The sequence below is a fragment of the Pleurodeles waltl genome, chromosome 3_1 (assembly GCF_031143425.1).
Source record: "Pleurodeles waltl isolate 20211129_DDA chromosome 3_1, aPleWal1.hap1.20221129, whole genome shotgun sequence".
NCBI classification, from domain to species: domain Eukaryota; kingdom Metazoa; phylum Chordata; class Amphibia; order Caudata; family Salamandridae; genus Pleurodeles; species Pleurodeles waltl.
The window spans coordinates 1674990004-1675009863 of NC_090440.1; the positions used below are offsets into that span (position 1 = coordinate 1674990004).

At 40.7% G+C, this 19860-nt stretch overlaps 1 protein-coding gene across 2 annotated transcripts in view; it reads right to left on the bottom strand.

The window, feature by feature from the left end:
• Positions 1–2607: 2607 nt before the first annotated feature.
• The window catches only part of NFE2L2 (NFE2 like bZIP transcription factor 2), a 166148-nt gene continuing 148895 nt past the window's right edge, over positions 2608–19860 (bottom strand). For both annotated transcript variants that reach the window (XM_069225419.1, XM_069225420.1), the window contains one exon: positions 2608–4382. In XM_069225419.1, the coding sequence (XP_069081520.1) occupies positions 3183–4382 (1200 nt within the window). In that variant the 3' untranslated portion in view covers positions 2608–3182. The remainder of the gene's footprint in view (positions 4383–19860) is intronic.

Consider the following 19860-nt stretch of genomic DNA (forward strand, 5'->3'; position numbering starts at 1 on the left):
CTTCCATTGATAGCCCACTTCGGTCGCTGGCTGTCTTGGACTTCGAGTGATAGCATTTTTCCTTACTGTCCCTTGATGTGCATTAAACCTAAAATGGGTTTCTAAAACTGTGCTAAGTACACCTGTTTGCAAAAAAAGGAATGCATACTGTTCTATTAAATCTATATACAATGGTTATTTGATTACATTTTTTTCTGTATGCGTATGGCCGGTGCACCACTATGCTTAAGCAGCACCATGTTTGATATTTTTTTTCTTTTAATTTTGTGTCATATGCTTACAGTTAAGTAATTGAACCATTGCTTTTGGCTTTGTTGGCTATGGATTTCCTGCAGTTACTGGCGGCAGCTAGGAACAATAACAAAATAAACCATGTACATCATCAGCAAATAGAACAGAATAGCCACCGGGTTAATATACTGAAGACTCAGTAACACTGGTCATAAAAACGTAATGGACAAGAATCTCAGAAAAATCACTCTTCATGAAGGCCAAATTTAAGGAATCTACAGCGAAGCTGAAATATTTTGCAAAGACAAATCAATACATGATTCTACTTTAAGCTAGAGCCTTCTTCCTTTCCAGACTGATGAAGCATGTTAAAGCCATTTTCTAAATATATGCCTTAATATATGTCGCATAGCCTTCTTTGTGGCTTGAAGCTGCCTGTGTGCTAATACGTTTTTTAGTGTCAGCACTAACATATTTAACAAATCACACTAACTTTGTTCTATTGTTATTTAGGGACAATTGTTGTTTCTTTGCCTTCTAAGCACTCGCGCACTAGAAGTCAGTTTAAGCATTAAGTACTTTAGGACTGAAATGATTAATGAAGAACTCTGCCTGGCATGCCTCCATTTAGAAGTGTTAAAAGTCAATTTAGAATGTTATTCTCCAGGATTAAACACTATGTATCGATGTCAATGACAGAGGAAAACACAACGAAACATTCAACCAGAAGAAAAAAACGCAAAATACTAATAAACATGAAAATCAGTGTAGGAACACATACCTATAAAAAAACTCAAAACCATTTTATGTTGGACAGCTGTTACTGCTGAAGCCCTGTCATTACCTAGAAACTGAAGGAGATAACTCATTTCATTAGTTCTGCTCATACTCCCTTACTAAGTGTATCTAAGAGCAAGGCTAGAGTTGGGGCTAAGTTAGAGTCGGGGTAAGGGATAGTGGCAAGTTTAGTTCAGGTCTTCGGTAAGGGGTATGGCCATGTTAAGAGTAAGGTGAAAGTTAGGGTTGGAAACAAGGATTGGGTGTGGTTATGGTTAAAGTTTGCAATTTTTGAGTTAAACCCTCATTGCCCCTCTACTATGACCCAGGTTTGAATCTTAAGAAAGCCAACTCAGCCTCCTAAGGTCATTAAATCGAATTCCAAAAATGTGTGTTATAAGAACAACTGCAATAATAAAATCTGTTATTTATACAGAAAAAATACATGCACGAAACACTACCTCATTAGTGTTATTACTATAAACGTTTAGAGATCATGTTAGGTTTCTGGCAGTCCCAAAAACATTGTAGAAAAATATTCAGAAACATTTTTAAGAAAAGGGTAACCACTGAAAATCAACACTGCTCTTCAACTAAAAAAATAATCATCCAAATTAGTTTTCATTGAAATGTCAATTTCATTGCAAATCTAAATAAAATCTAGCTTTATAATCGTTTTTAATGAAAAGGTTTCTCTGAAATGGTTATTATCTGAAATGGTAATTATCTGAAATGTACTAGATGGAATTACATAGAGCCTCAACATTTGCCCCTTTAGTCATTTCCTAATCTGCTCTTTGGTCTTCCCTTTGTTACTGTGCTTTCCTTTATTTTGTATACATACGCTAATGGGTTTCATTCTTCCTCCCCTCTCCATCCACACCTATCATATGTAATAAGAACTTCCTTTCGGTTCCTTTACCAGAAAAAAGAACATACCAAAACAGTACAAGCCCGACAGTAATACTGGGAGCCTCTTCATATGGATGAAGGTCTGAACATGCACCAGGTCAGCATTACCACTTCCTCTACTAGGGCAGCTAAAAGCACCCCGGTGGACAGGCAACTAACTAAATTCCGTAGAATTCTTAAAGTTTCAACGATCTAAATCCCACACGTGCCATGAGCAACAAATCCACTCTCCCAAAAGGCTAAAGAAGATCCACTTTGCAGTGTGCCATGCACTAGACATTTTATCATTCTCTCCTGCCATATCCTCACATCCCTAGTTAGCAGGCTGACCCGCAAGCTTGATGTCACATTACAAAATCTAGCTACCCTGACATGAGTGCCACTTAAGACATCACTAACATCCTGAAAAGATGGCTACATTGTAAACAACTTTACTAAAACTACTCTACTTGCCAAATTACCTAACTACTGCAATTTTACCTACTACTCTAGTTCTGCCAATAAAATTTGCTCCTTCATCTCAGCTGGCAAATGCAGGAGTCCAGTGCCAATTATTTATGGACTGATTTGTAGCCGAGTTGCAACTTTAGTACAACAGTTAAACAGCATTTAACAATGATACAATGTAGCAATGTTCTGTTGTGCGAGTTATGATAATATGCATACTCAAACAATTTAATAAATGAATAGGGAAAAAGTATTTTGTCCTTTATTTGCACCAATGTCTGTACTAAAATAAACAAAGTAAATATATTGTTTTCAATTTTACATATATAAAATGAAACATTCTACGTACAATATCTTGCAAGAAATTATGCTAAAGCATTCCAAAGATCAAATTTCTTTAATAAATCAGTGACTATAAGAAAGATAGGAACTGTATATAAATAAGATGCATTGCGCTATTTACATTTTTACGACAACAAACCAAAGTGGTCCTTTAAGTACGGTTTTTGAACGGATATAAAAGATAACAGATTTGCATACATATATATCACACTACTATAATGCATCTCTACCTTTACTTTAAGATTTCTCATACACTTGTTAACCTTGTTATTTCTTGCATTGCATAGAATCTTCTATAGATGCGTTATTCAGCAATTGACAGCACTGCAAAATCTACTGGTGCCGCACTACAAAGCACTTGGTCTGAAAAAAATCAATCCCTTCGGCATACTCATTCACTCTGCCCATCAATTTTACCCCTTTACCCCTCTTTCAGATTCCTAACACTTCACAAGTACCAAAAGGAAAAAAAATCAGTCTCTAATATTTTCGGTTTTCCGGGTTTTGGGAACAAGAAATACATTGCCATCTCTTGTTTGCTGCAAGGAGTACTCTGCAGGAGAGTAAGGGTTGCCATCCTCATCACGGAGTTGGCTGAAGACCTCAAGGTATAGGGCACTCAGCTGCTCTTTCAGAAGCTGAAAGTTCTTGCTGTACTCCCCTTTTTCAGCAAGCAATTTATCTTTCTCATCTTTTAATTGATCCAAATCTTGCTCCAGCTCGACAATGTTTTCCAGTTTCCGTTTTCGACAGTTTTGAGCTGCAACTTTATTTTTGCCTCTTCTGCGTATGTCGCGTATGAGGGACAGCTGGGCATCATTTAGCTGGTGCTTAGACATTAGATCATTGAAGTCATCGACTGGCAGGTTGATTATTTTGCTTACAGAAAAAGGTATCTGCAGAGCTTTTGCTCGTTCAGAATCTCTTGTAAAACGAGCTTCTAGGCGACTTGAATATTTGTCTTTTGTAAATGGAGATCTGTTAGGACCAGGACTTGCTGGAACTTCTTTTTTTGGAGAGTTTTTTAACTTTACATCTAACAGCTGCTTCTTTACCACCTGAGATGGTGACGATGGATAGGCTGAATCTTCTGTGATTAGTAGTGGGTGCATTTCAGTGTGATTTGGCACCACACTTGGTGGAGCACTGTCCATATCATCCATTTCAGAATCAGTGTAATTGTAAGGGGCATCTCCATACAGAGATGAACTGCTAGAAGGCCCCGGAGAAGCTCTGTTTGGACTTTCATTCACTGAAATGCCTGAATCAGAATCACTAAGTGATGGTGTGTGTACTGGCTTCTCCTCATTGAAGGCTTTACACAAAGATAAGTCTGAAATATCAACAGGTTCATTAAAAAAATCAGTGAGCAAATTGTTATGGTTTGGAGTTGGCATGCTTCCATTTGCTTCTGCTTCCATGAAAGGGGTGTACACCTCGTCACAGAGGTTGAGTGGTTTGCTCTTCAGATAATTCACGTCTTCTACTGGCATGGTGCTGGTGAATGATCCCACGAAATTTCTTTGAAAAACGGGACCAGAGTCAACAATTTCTTCCCCAACCAAGCCCATAGGATTGTAGAAAGAATAGTTCTGGTCAGACTCTGGTGGCTTGGCTTCTTGAATTGGGAATATGTCCACATCAGCCAAGTTGTCATTTTCGATATTAAGACACTAAATGAAAGAAAAAAATACATGTTAATAAGAACAATACACCAATTACAAAATGCACAGTTTAGCCATAAGATATCCCTGTTAACATCAAAAGCATTTGCCATTAAAAGCGGTGATCCTCAGAGTTAAAAGTGGTACAAATCACTTAACAAGAAGTTCATAGCATGAATGATCACACAGTGCAAACAAGCTATTTGGGCGAGATTTGTTGGAAGGAAAATTTAAATGGACATGTAACCCCCCACCCCCCACACACACAACTAAGTAAAAATGTGTGTTTATGGAAAATAAAATATCAACACTCGAAGAGATGTCAATAGTGCATAAGTCAACAAAATTATCGATTTAGGCATAATGTCAATTTCAATACAATATTAGCTGGAGAAAATGGAAACATTTAACATTCAGCTTTCTTACCAAGTGTGCACACTGAAGCAGACAGACAGAAAGGCTCACTGAACGGCCTTGCTCAACAGGTGATAGATGCAAGTTTGCCTACAATCTATTGGCCTGTAACCGTAGGTGCAGGTCTACATGGAGGTACATGAAAAACTTTCTTCTGCAGGGAGGACAGTAGTTGGCAATCAGTGGGTCCTCTTTTGTAGGCAGAGCTGAGATCTCAACTGATTTGGGAATTCAGAATAGTAAACCAAAGAGACACCAGAACAATTCTGACTAGTTTTAGAGCTTCTGCAAAAGCAGGAAATATTGTGGATGCACCTATTGAGAACCACATGATTTTATGTCATGCTACAATATGTGTGCAGGCCATTGCATCCTGACAAACAGCTCAGGACAGGAATACTGCTTTTGCCTCCTCGGGTGGCTGCTTGGATTCCATGTGAAGTTATAAAAGATACCAAACAGCAGAACCCACATTACTGATAAAGGTGCTACTGAGGTCAGACGTAGTAAGCACCATATACATGATATTACAGCACAATGTGTATGTTACTACAGGTGGTACTGAAAACCTTATCTATACTGTTGAGACAACTCTGACTGCTCTTGTGAGATCTTCAAGCAGTCACAATTGTAATTTGGAACTTAAGAAGTTCCTTGGTGTTTGCAATCTCACTCCCAGCCTTACCTTTTTTTCCAAGGGACTCATCTACTTCCAGTTCAGAAAGAATTCCCCAACAAAGCTCACAGAGAGTGCATCAAATGTACATGTACGCAATACATCTAAGACAAAAAGCCTGTGACGAACTGATAAGTAGACTGGTCACCTATACCAAAAAGCACATGAATCATTTGGTTCAGTGTCAATGTGCCCACCAAGATGATAGCCTGATCGTCCTGCTTCTTGTTTTCTGGATAGATCGTCTTACGTTCTACGACTGTTACACATGCATTGCCTATAACTGGCTACCGAGGTGGCTAGGATGGATGTAAGCACTATCATGGTCTCAGAAATTCCTTAGCTCAGACAAGCAACGTTGCGAGTTCATATGAAACGTAAGCTGACCTAAGCTGAAGAAAGGCCCAGACATGCGGAATGTGGTATTATGTCTCCAGAAACAAAATGATGATTATTAGGGGACTTCGAAACTTTCTTCTTCAGGCTTGCCATGGACAGCCCAACTATTGTTAGTGATGAAAACGTGTCCTTCTCGGTTTCTAGCACTGATATGGACCACACATATGACACTGTAATAGGCTTCAAAGTCTCTTTTAAGAAGACCATTGATATTAATAAGGCTCGTGTATCATGCTAAATCTAGGTTTAATGTGGTGTACACAACAGCAAATTTGTGAATTCTCCAGCATATTTTAAGCACTTAGAATGACTGGTCTTTGGAATGGTAATATTATTCTGCAATGTAAAAACACCCTTTTGTTCTACACTGGATCTTCCGTTTTACAGTACTGGAAAATATCATGGGGCTTTCTATTTTAAGCATATCAGAGAGTTTTATAACTGTATGTGGTCTCATGCCAGAGGTAGGTAGGGGTGTATAGGAAGAATGGATGGAATAGAAACAAAACAGGGAGGAATGCCCCGCATAAACCATTTTTATTGGCACTGACTGTAAAACTACTAGCATGAATCCCGAAAAACATGTTTGAGAACAAGGGAACAGAACTAGAAGGTAATAACCATGCAGAAGCATTGCTTGTGCCAGAGCCCTACTGTCGAGTCTCCTCCTAAAAGAGTGAGGCACATTTGGGATGGTGTCCAGGTCACAGATCAAATTGGACAAATCTAACTTGTTTCCCCTGGAAAGCTTGGCTACAGAAAATGGCTCACAAATAGCAAATCTTCCACACAGTGGGCATCCAGTGTGTTTACATACTGAGGATAAGCAGTGCAAGCACTTAAAACCAACGGTTTCGGATGGAATGTATGGGATTTGATAAAGTTGTTGTCCCTTAGCTACTTTCTTTTTTCCCTACCATATTTTTCTCTTACCTGTTTGGGCACTATGCTTTTTAAAAACCTAGATGGACACCCAAGTAGACTAGTGTGGGGTGCAATCAGCACACGACGAGAACAGTCAAACTGCTGTAGTATAGGAGGTGACTTTGCCAAACTTTGGGCTATATTTCAAAGGTTGCACAGTTGCAACATAGAATGTAATGGGCGGCAAAGAAGGACACTGGAGGAAAAAAAAAGTACTGGAGAACAATGAATCCAAAAGCAATTAAGGAACTCCCTCTACTAGAATCCAGGACCAACAGACTCTGAAGTGGATGAAGCGGTGCACTTGATCTGGCACAAAGTAAGAAAAAACTGCAATTGTTTTAGGCCTTTTGTTCAATGCACTGTTTTGGGAGGCCTTCGGAAAACCTTGTAGAGATATTCATAATTTATACAAAAAAAAAAATGAAAAGCAATTTACAAACAAGCATTTGCAATGCTAAGAGGTCTGGCTTCAAAGAAATGTTGTATAGTAATGTGACGTTTTACAAGTAGATAGCATCGGAACAGAGATGTGTCTGTGTGGAAGGAAAAAATTGTAGAGTAATATTAGCATGGGTTAAATGGTGAGAAGACAGTTGCATAGTCAACCAGACCTAAAAATCCGTCTAGGTTAAAGACTGCCCTCCTTCCATTTGTGCTGGAGCCATAGAAAAACACCATAAATTATCTAGTTACCTAAGACACTTTCTTAGCTCCCCAATGTCATGTGTGTGCCCCGGAAAGCTCAATCTCAGGCAGCTGGATATATAAAATGATCACAGCTGTCTAGAGGGCAATACTTCTGGAGGGTAACACATAACTTATGCCAAATAAAAACATGTACTCTGGCCTCCTAACATGCAAGGGAGGCCAGGTCCTCTCTAGTGGTGCCCACATTGTCTGGCCACAACTCTGCTGTCAAGCCAGACCATAAACAAGCATTGGCAAAGCAAATAGAATGTGAAAGAAAAAAACAAAGACAAAACCTATTTGCTTTGCCAATGCGAAAGAAAAAAACAAAGAAAAAACCTATCTTACTAACTGGATTATAAGCATTAGAAAAAAGGTTACAATAATGTTTGTTTTAAATTTGATAAACTGTTAAAAGTTATTTTGTGATGTATGTTGAATTAGTATCTCAGGGTTCCAAACTCGTAATTTGTACCTTATTTAATATGGCATTGTATAAGAGCCATGATACTAAAAGTATGGCCCGCCGGGCCACCTGCGGCCCATCAGACCTGGCTTGGTGGCCCGTAGACTTTATAGTTGCCCCCTTTAGCAAGCACAACATAGCTGCTGCCACCCTAGGCTTTTTGTAAATACAAAATTAAGCCCCTGGAACATGTGTAATAACAACATAACTATGCATACTCAAGCGGCCCTCTTTTGCATTTGCAGAACGCTTCTAGTGACATCACACGCTGGCCTCTTGCGGGAAGCAAAGGCCCTTTAAAGGTCAGCTGTTGCACAATCACAGCTGACTCATAAGGGGCCTTTTGATCTTCCTGCCAGGTCATTTTTAGGGTCGAGCCTGCGTTGCATGCGCTCGCGCATGCCTATCGCAGCGAGACGCTTTAGGGTTTAGAAAAGGGCTCGGAGCCCTGTTGACTTCACGTCAGTGTTTTTCATTGGTTAGTGGGCTTGCCTATTAAAATCTGCTTGCTTTCATTAGTCGAAGGCATACGTCATGCCTTTTCCGGTGGCTAGCCCTCCTCGAGCGCAGCAACCAAGTACAGAAAACTTGCGAGGCTCGCTGTTTTCTGTCCGGCTCGTGGACTACTTTTTCTCTAATTTACTAGCGCAATTTTGCTTGGCAGAAGTCAAGCGCTTTACATAGTTAAATGCACTTTTGCCGATAGGTGAAAAGTCGGGTTAGGAGTTTACAACGCTATCAGCTCTAACATGAGCAAACGCGAGACCCGTTGCATTGCAAATGCTTGTTATTAAGGATGTCACTGCTGCTCCATTGTCACCACCAGCCTGCCCTCAGCGCAGGCCACCAAAAGACGTGCAAAAAGCAGCAGGAGGTCTCCCGTGGATCGGGTTCGGCCTGCTCTCAAGTCTGCTATCCAGTTTATTTTCCTTCTTTGCCACCTGCGGGCTCTCCCCCCTCATTGTTGCCAGCAAACATGCCCTCTTTTTCTTGTGATCTGGAGCCTGCCAGAAGCAGCAGGTTTCTCCCTCACATTGGAACTCCCTGCCATTTTTGTCCCCCCCCCCCAGCCTTCTTATCTCGCCACCCAAAGACAGCAGCAGGACTTCGCAAGTAAGTGGTGACCTCTTTTTAAGGTCGAACGCAAGCACTCTGACATGTTGTAATGTATCAGTGGGTTTTTAACCGTGCCCACCGCACACCTATCACTATGACTCGTTCATGGCCTTGCCTTTTACCTTTATCATCATTGGTAAATGCTTTACGTTTGTCCCTGCTTAGGTCAACTGTTTTACTTTACATTTTCAATTTATGTGGCACGTAAAGTCCAGTTAGGAATTTACAACGCTAATAGCACTAACTCAAGCAAATGCTAGACCCATTGCGTTGCAAATGCTTGTTTTAAAATTTTGTGTAGCCTTACGGAATGTTGAGTAAGCTCTTTCCGGTCAGTCGGGGACTGTTTTTGGTTGTTTGTGGGCCTCTCTTATGATCTGCTGGGTCGGTTTTTATTGTTTTACCTCATATTAAAGGAAACATTCCCTGCATCAAGCTCAAATCCATGCAGTCTTCCACACCTTCTGAGAAACTCACACAAGATATCTTTAAAAGTTAAAAACTGACCTAATTTGCAAACGTGTACCACTTTTTGTTTTTTAAGCTTTTATTTACTAATAGGGATCACTTTTATTTTGGTGTCCAGGCCTATTTTCTGTCCCAGTCGGACGCTGATAATACAAAATGTTACTGGCAATAATGAAGGTGACCTAATTGCCTTGTCTGAGCCCCAGCACAACCTCAAAACTAGTGGTGTCGCCCTGGGGAATGGCATGTCCTTGTGGGGGCAGTGCCCCTACTTGCCTTGATCCCCACCTCCTCCATCCCCACCAGCTGAAGTCAAATAAAATTAAAAAAGGGCATTGGCTTGTTCTTTTTTCACATTTTACTTACGCCATTCCATGTGTTTTATTTTTTTACAAGATGTTGTATTTCTGTTGCTATTTTCAAGCACTATGTTACTCCAGTACAGGGTGTGCTGTAAGAAGAGCAACCTCCATATCAGTTTGAGTTCAGGCTGTGGGTAGGTTTTTATAATAAGGCACAATTGAGAACTGTGTGGTTTAGGCCTAAGGCGAAGCAAATTTGTCACAGTACCAGTCACTGAGTCATAAATGGGTTAACAATACATGCTCATCCAATCCTTCGCCTCTCTCTGGAGAGCGAGCATGAGAGCAATGGCCAGGTGTGCGAAAGACAAATGTGCTTGTATGTCAAAGTGTGTGAATGAGGAATATAGCTGTTGAAATAAGAAAAAAAATACGTAAAATGTGAGCCCATTGGAGGTTTTATCTGTGCCCCCCCCCCTTAAAAATCTCTCCTGGAAGTGAGCAAATGTCTGGTGTTTTTATCTGGGAATGGTGGCAACTCTACTTGTGGTGCATTTTAAAAAGCGAAAAACCTTGCTAGACTCCTCAGCTCTCATCCTTAAAATATACTGTGATCCTGTATTGGTTTAGTTTTCGGGCATTATTTTCTTCCACAGCTGATTTTCATTTTGGGCCTTCCTTTTTTTTTCCTTAGAAACCTCTATTTGGGAAATGACTTCTAAAGCTGTAAATATACCTGGGGACCATCCCTACTCCTGCTGGTTTGTATAGTCTCGGCTCTGCTGAGCTGCCCAGGCAGGACAGCTGTGCTTCTCTAAATAGGTTTGACCGCTTCCCAAAGGAGGCCAAACATGCCCTGTGTACCTTCTGAACCAGGTATCAGTAATTTCGCTGCATACTAAAGTGAAACTTGACTGCTCGCTACTACAATTTCTGGAAGGCCAGTTTAAAAAAAATTGCAACTCGGATACCTTAATGGAATGAAACAGTATTATTTGCACAACAAAGATACATTTCGCAGTCAGTGGATACTATCCAGTAACAGCCTACCACCAAAGGATCCATAAAAAAATGGGAGTGGTATTATAATGATTCTTACAACCTTTAATAAGGAAGGCAAGCCTCTGGGGTGGGCAGACAAAATTAGATGTGGACAAGTAGGGTACTTTTAACCACCTAACTAGGATACTTGGCATCTTATCTCAGCCTGACCACTCCTCCTAATTATGTTGGGATTAAGCGCTACATTCTAAAGCTGGCGATGTTGAACTCAGAAATAAGCTTACAGACTTGCTTCTGGATGAATTCTTGAGGCTTGCTGACTCTGACATAATTCCAGATTATAGGATATTATTAGATGACACGAAATGTAAAATAAGTTGATAGTTACCTGTCACTAACTTACTTCATTTTTGTAACCAATTAAAGCTCTTCTGAATATCAGGTTAATGAGCATAACTATACAATTCCTAATGAGTTTGCTACTGTGTCTGATAATAAAAATGCATGATCAAAATAGCAATATAATGTCTTTTAGTGTGCATACCTTTAAAAGTTCATCCATGGGTATTCACTTCCACCTCTTTTGTTTGAAAAGCTGCCCCTTGTACTTTGTAGTTGAGCTGACATATAATTCTGCTTTGGAAATACAGTCTAGTCTAGTAATGTTCTGAAAAGGCGTGTTTTTTTTTTGTACTCTAATACCCTGACCCCGCCCCCCACCTCAGCCACACCCCCATCTGTGCGACCCTCAATACCAAACCAGACCATAATTTTGGCCCACGATAACAAGTTTGTGAGTACCCATGTATTAAGAGTATAGTAATGTGTAGTTAGTAAAGTTCCACTGCACCTGATGCACGATTCAAATCATGACCCTAAAGCCTGCAAGGTAACTGCACTTGTGACTGCCTGTTTAGTAGTAAAATACAGCAATATTTGGTGTTTAGAGGAGTTCTAACAACTTTTGGGCCTGGTGCCACTGCACCTGCTGCACCTTTCAATTTATGACCCTAGCACCTGCAAGATAAGTGCACTTGTGACTACCTGTTTAGTAGTAAGATATTGCACTATTTGGTGCTTTGAGGAGTTATGACAACTTTTGGCTTCGGTGCCACTGCACCTGCTGCACCACTCAAATCATGACCCATTGCCTGCAAGGTATCTGCACTTGTGACTGCCTGTTTAGTAGTAAAAATAGCAATACTTTGTGTTTAGAGGGGTTCCTAGAGCTTTTGGCTGTGGTGTCACTGCACCTTCTGCACCACTAAAATCATGACTCTAGTGCCTGCAAGGTAACTACCCTTGTGAGTGCTTGTTTAGTAGCAAAATTTAGTAATAATGTTTTTTGAGGGGTTCCGACACCCTGTGGCACTGTTGCCACTGCACCTGCTGCAGCATTAAAACCATGACTCTAGTCCCATTAAGATGACTGCACTTGTTGACTGCCTGTTTAGTAGTAAAATATAGCAATATTTGGTGTATAGAGGAGTTATGCCAACTTCTGGGCCTGGTGCAACCTGCTATGGAAGGAGAAGACGGACTAGACTGCCTGTGCCTTTCCATAAGCAATCGTACAATTCTGCTACTGCCCACAATTTCCCTCCAGTCCGCTGACCAGAACGAAAACTATAACATATTTACAACTGTTATTCACCAGAAATGCAATTAAGTAATGCAAAACACAGCATAATTAGCCAACTCGTTGCCTGCTTTATATCTGCTTTACTCCATTGCAAGATGGTTGAGATGTTTATACACATTTTAATGCGAATTGACTTGCATTCAGGTAATCTTTTCAAGTACAAACACTAATAAGTAACCATTCACCAAAAAACAGAAGGTGTACTTTGGCCATGATCCACGTGACGGCAAACGCAGGACAGAAGAGCAGGAAGTAACCTGCTAGCCAATAAAAAGAAAGTAAATTCAAGCGATGTTGGAGTGACGTTTGAATGAACAAACAAGAAGTTCAGGTAAGTAAGGGGTTAAGTAGGGATGGGTTCTAAGTTCCTTTGAAGAATGTGTTTTTTAGTAACGTAAGACTTCACAAGCACAGCGCAAGCGCTGTGCAGGTGAAACCTAAAAAGGAGTGCATCTTCCTAGCAGACAGGATGAAAACATTCATAAAAATCAAATAGACGTGTGGGATAAGTACAAGAATAAGTACAAGCAGCTACACAACGAATACAATTGAAGTATTTCCAAAAGGCATCCCTCACAAAGGAAGCAATAAAGACAAATATGACATGTCTACCAAACGCCCAGAGCAACATAGCCCACGTACAAACATATATCATCTACCATAGGCGATGGAACTGTAAGAGTACATGGAAATGTGGACAAAAGCAGCTTGCTGTGGAGTTCACAGACCTTCGGAGTGAAATTTCACACAAGATTTGTATATTAAGATTAATAGAGTAGAAAAAGAAGGAGAAATATTTAGCTTCATTTGCAACTCTGGATCTCATAGCAGTAAAAAACCTAATAGCTTTGGTATGGAAATTAATGGTGGGCCTATCTTCCGCAGGCTCGACCAAGTGAAAAGAACACCAGAAAAACGAATTTTTTATTGCAAATATAGCACAGTCTGGTGCTGAGAGGTAATGTTTATTGAAGTGATCTAGACTAGATGTGTTACTGAAGTCAACACATGACCTAAACGTGTAAGTGATTAAGCAAATATCCAAGACAAAGCCGAAGCCTTAGCCTCAAACACTGCCATCTACTGGACTCTTTCCAGGTTGCATACGCAATTGCCTCGTTTAAGCTTGTGAGAACGTACATTTCGTGTACTTATCTAATGGACGATTGATTAATCAAGCACTGAAGTTGGATGAATCAAAAGAGCTCTGACTGCTGTCTTTCCGGAAGGAATACTTTATTTTTGTCGGACTACCTCCAGCTCCTCAAAGAATGGCCAAAAGCACACTGCAGTGTGCACACATCACATTCACTTCAATGTGGAAGACAGTGGTCTTTCCAAATGACATATTAGAATACTTAAACCTCGTGATCTTATCAAACAACAAACAGGTGCATGTGAAATGACTTCTTCGGAGAGGCAAGCCTGTGTAAAGAAAGGCTAAATAGTGCATTTGTTTCCCTTGAAAATCTAGCCACTCCAGAGTTTGATAGTTTGGAAAATATACTGAGATGATACTTCTACGTTTCCAGAGTCAAACAGATATTTTCCTCAGATGGCAGTGAAACTAACAAACAACCTTCCAATAAAGAACAGACTTCAAAATAAGTGTAGGTCTCAACACAGTAACATGCAATCATGACTCCGAGAAACATAGCACATTCATGAGCGACACATTTGGTAATGAAATACACCACACATCAAAATATCCTTACTGTAGTACTTCAGATTAACAGATAGTTCAGCAGCCTGACATATTGTTCTTACATTAAGTACAATTACAGGCAATGATATCTTATATAGCAGGTTTACACAGCAGAATCCGGCTCCTGTTACAATAGAAAGGAATGGAGTGGTTCCCAAAAGTCTTATGGGCAAGCAGCAGGATGACTTAAAGTGAAGTAATTTTCCATCACTTCCTTGCACTATGGAAAATCTTTAGTCAAACTGTATATTTTGGTGGTTTAGTACTCTTCCAATGCATTACCCCCTGCCTCTTGACCAGCAGCGATGCCACAAGCACAAATATAAACACTTTTTAGGTCGTAGCCTACCAGACAGCGCAGCTGTCTAGTTTGCTAAAGACATCTTGAGAACTTTCAGAAAGTTGACCTAGGAATATATCCTGCCTGTTGATTATCACTGGTTTTGTCGTTTGTAGCTCACATTTTCTGGCTATTTGCTGGCTTACTTGCTTTCGGTTCTCCATGTTCAGTTTGTCCCTCCCATTGCCTAAAGCATGTTTACTGTATTCTTCCACTAACTCCCTATCTGTAAACAGGCCTTTAATTCTTGCTCTTATCTTCTCACATTTGCTGTGCATTTAAAGACCAAGGTTAAATGTCACGTGCTGTCTTCCCAGGGTGCTTGTTTACTTTTCTTTTTCTGAATTCAAAGTGAGAGGATTTATGTGACAATCTTGCTGGATATTGGAGGTGGAAAGAGGTTATTTTCTAGCACATAACATTTAAATGAACTGTGTAAGTATTTTAGAATATATCATAATCAAATGAAGCTTTTTTTGTTATTTCTGAAGTGTATTGGAAATGAACATTAATATGAGCAAAACAAATCATTACACTGGGTGATGCAGTTTCCACACATTTTCGTTTGTGCACTGTATAGTTTTATTAGCAATATATGTCTATGCAAATGCAACGGCCATTTCAATTGAAACTGTATTATCTGTAAAGGCAGTGTGCGACTACACCATACATACGCCGCTCTACGCCTCTCCACTCTACTCCGTATGACTCCACGCCACTGCACTCTACTCTGAACCACTCCACTTTACACCACTACATGCCACTTCACGCTATAACTCTATTCTACCCTGTACCACTCTATGCCAATGCACCCTTCGCCACTCTACATCACTGCACTATTCGTCACTGCACACTACATCACTCCTGTCTAGGCAAATACCAACCTTCACTGCACAACTCAACTGTATTGTAAACCACTTTGCAACACTGCACTCTATGCCAATACACTCTATACATCAATGCCCTTTTAATATGAAACACTCAACTTTATGCCCCTGCACCAATCCATAGTACTCCACTCTGATCTACTCTGCACCACTGCACTCCACACTACTTTACTCTAAGCCATTACACTCTATGCCACTCTATGCAACTGCACTCTACCCTGCACCACTCTACTCTGAAACAATCTACGCCACTCTGCGCCACTTCACGCCGATGCACTGTACACACCTGCATTCTATTTCACTGCACTCCATGCTGCATCGCTGTACTCTATGCCACTGCTCTCTATGCAACTCATTCACCCTACACCGCTGCACTCTGACACTCTACAAGACTGCACTCTCTGCCACTGAATTCTACACCATTCTATGCACTACACCACTCTACGCTACTGCACTCTTTACCACTACACTCTAATCTGCACCACTCTTCACCACTGCACTCTATGACACTTGACTCTATTCTGTAGGCTACATCACTGCACTCTATGCTACTTGACTCTACTCTGCGCTACTGTCCTCTACATCACTCAACTCCACACCACTCTGCCACTCCACTGCACTCTACTCTTCGCCACTCTACTCTGCTCTACGCCACTGCACTCTACACCTCTCTACTTTGCAACTCTCTACTCCTCGCCACTCTATTATTCACCACGCCATTATGCACCACTCTAATCTACACCACTGCATTCTACAACACCGCATAGTATGCTGCTGAATTCAATGCTACTGCACTCAATGCCACTATACTCTAAAACACTCTACGCCAATGCACTCTACACCAGTCCACCCTACTCTCTGCCACTCCAGTGTATGTCACTCTATGTGACTCCACACTTTCCAATATTCAACACTCTCTGCCACTCCACTCTACAACACTTTACTCCACTCTGTGACAATCAACGTAACTCTCCTCTACACCACTCTGTTTTAGCCACACTGGTGTACAACATGTCTAAAACAAATTGGCAAAGCTGTTGGCTTTGCCAATACTTGCTTAGGTCTGGCCTCCGAATGCCCCATACAAGTCAACATAGGAGATGCAGCAATAGTACCCTAATTTATCGCGCCTAAGGAGTTAACAATCAGATTCCAAAACTCTAGCACTGGTGGGCATAATCATGCCATGCGAGAAATGCCAAGTTAGTAACCTTTAATTTGTTTACATTCTACAATAACACCAGGAGGAAATTCTGCCGTACCTTCTGGGCTAAAGCGTAAGTGGTGAATACATCTGAACTGAATTCATTTAAGCATTCAAGCCTATAGTAAATGGAACATCCTTACCCTGAGAGCCACAATATTTCTATCATGTGTCAGGTAATGGGCGAGCATAGCTATGTATTTTCAGGGTTTCCCACTGCAATACCGCAGCATAAATAAAGGGGATTCGCTTTGCTTGCATCACCTTTCTGAACCATCTTGGTAATTAATGTTAATTCAATGTGGTTTGAGGGAAACCGAGGCATGCAGATTTCACAGTCAATCATAAACTATTGGCAGGACTGCCAATGGAAAGCTGCCACCCCTAGCTTCATAATCTTGTAGATCCATAAATATCCCATTTGGAAAAAGATCACCAAGAGCTCAATTTACATTGTTTTTAATATATTTTTAGAAGGGTTTTCCAACTGTAAGCTAACGGAGAGCTTTACATGCTGTATTAGTTATGGGGGAGTAATGTGTCATGGCCCCAGCCCTCCTTGCTATATCCTACCAAGCCCAGATAGTTACTCCTATCACATCTACATAGTCCCTTTGTGCGATGGCTCCTTACATATCACTCACAGGGCTCAGCTAGCATATGTTCTTGCATAAAAGGGTGTTTCTGCCTGCACTGAACCAGTTCTTCAACGTCTGATATTCAGGCTTTTGTCGCAGCCAGATGTCATGTTTATCAATTTGCTTCTTTAACTGGTCTAGTCTTGTGGTTAAGATATCTATTATACCATCTACAGTCTGCAAGCTATTTCAAATTTGTTTAATTAGTGTGGCTACTTTGTTATCATGGGGCTCGCCTGCTTCTGCTGCTGCAGTTCTTCCAACTTCCCTGGCCCCTGCAATTTATCAAATTGGTGATTTCCCTCTTTCTGTTCTGCCCATCTCGTCTAATGTTTACTGGGTCCCCAAACACACAGGTCTGTTCTACTGAGTGGTCTATCAGGGTATTTGAGACACAGAGGCACAATATAGGTGAGAAAAGTTAATGTGCTAGCCAGCCATCTCCTGTCTGGCCACCATGTCATCAGTCACTTGTGAGAGTTTTTGCAGGGCTAATGATACACAAGTTGGAGGAAAAACTTTACCAATATTCAGATGTAATAATACGAGGGCTTGAACAGCAGTTATGAAATCAATTTTTGGAAGAAACAGTTTGACTTTCTTTAGGAGAGTGGGCTGGTACCAGGGCATCTTTGTTTTTTTGGCAATGTATTTCTTGAGGGTGAAGTTTGTGTCTAGGGTGAATTTAAGTGACTTGGCATTCGGTGAACGCTGGGGTTTGAAACCATCCGGTTCATGTCACTGAGTAAGGTTTGTATTGTATCTTGTTTGTTGTTCTAGACAAGTGAAAGGAATTCTGTCTCGGTTGGGGTGAGCTTCAGGTAGGTGTTGGACATCCAGGTCTGGATAAGGTGCAAGCAGTACAGTGTAAGTATGAGTTTTAGATGGCCAGCTATGGGTACGATAATAGCTGCTATTTAGTCTAGGCTGGCAGAGCACCCATCTCTTGTGGTTATTATGATGCACAGCTCTCTGGCACCCATAGCTTTCAGAAATTTAAAATAGTCCTAAACAAGAATTCACTAAGCTAAAAAGATAAAACTGATTTGAAGAAAGAAACATGGAAGGTACAGAAACTCCTAGAAAGACAAAACACAAACATAAGCTTAAATCAACAGTCAGAAAAGCAAATACCAAAGAAAATGTAAAGAAGGCCGTACTGGAGTTGGACGTTTACCATAAAAACTAAACTAGTCAATAAAGACTGTTTTTGTCTAGAATCTATGGTGCAAAGACTCTTGCATTCACTTCCCACTAAAGAAATTCTTGATACAAAACACCTGGAAAATGTCAAGAGGCTTGCCTTCTAAATCTGAAGGATAGTCAAAACAGGCAACATTAAATATAATCCTATGCACGGCAGCTGACCTATTAAAGTCATCCTGCAGAAGGAACGTGATGGCACACCTTTGCAGCATCAGCTTTGAATGTTTCCAGGACAGGGGGAACAATGCAGTACAAAACTGCTCTAACCCAATGTGTGAATCAGTGACATATGTGGTAAGAACAAGAGTGCAAGTAAATGTACACATTCAGCAATGCAGATCAAAGGAACAAAATCACTACATGTGTAACATCAAACAGCTATGCATTATCAGCAACAGGTGAATTACAAATGCAAATACAATAATGAAGGTGGATAAGCCAGTCATTCACCGCAATTCTAAACAAAAAGAAAGTTACTTACCTTTGGTAGCAATTGCTCTGATGGAATCTCTATCCCACTCCCACCCCAGATTCCTCACCTGTCCCAGTGTCAGATTGGATCCGGACACTTCAAAGCTCTTGAAGCCGGTATCGAAACGGGTATTGCTGCCAAGTCTGTAGAGCGCCCACCCCAGTGTACTGACGTGAGTTTCCAACCGTTCTTAGCGTTTTCAGATGAACAGACCATGGAACATCAATTGAATAAAGTGCAGTGCATCATACTAATTGCACCATTATTAAACTGTCCCTGCATAACCATATATCCAGGGGGAGGTGGGTGAAGTTGGTGAGGAATCTGCAGGTAGATAACGTTATCGAAGCACATACATTTTTCTTCTGATGGATACTTGTACCTATAGATTCCTCAACTGTGGAACAGATTTTCAAGCAGTACCGCTATAAGGTACGTCAATAGATGATTAGATGAGGAAATCTGCAGCACAGATTTGGCAAATTGCCCTTTCCTACATGCTTTTGAGTCCAAAGAATAGTGTTCAGCGAAGATATGCAAGAAGTAACATTTGATTGCCTTGAAAAACTGTAAAAGGAACCCCTCTTGCAAGAACTGAAAATGATGACATGGACCCAGTCGAAAGAGCCCTAATTACATCTGGCAGTTCTGTTTTAGCAAAAGTGTAACACATCTTGAAACGAAGAATTATCCAGCAGGATAATGTCTGCTTCTGGACTGCTTTGCCCTTTTCTAATGCCACAGTTCCCAACAAATAGCTAATCGTCTTCTCTGAAATCTCTTTTGTGGTCAGCATAAAAATTGACCGCTCTCATAGGATCCATGCAATGCAACCACTTCGCCTCCTTTGTTGGATGAGGTACGTCATAGAGGGCTGGAAGGATGATGGACTGACTCAGGTGAAAGGTACTAAACACCTTGGACAGAAAATCAGCT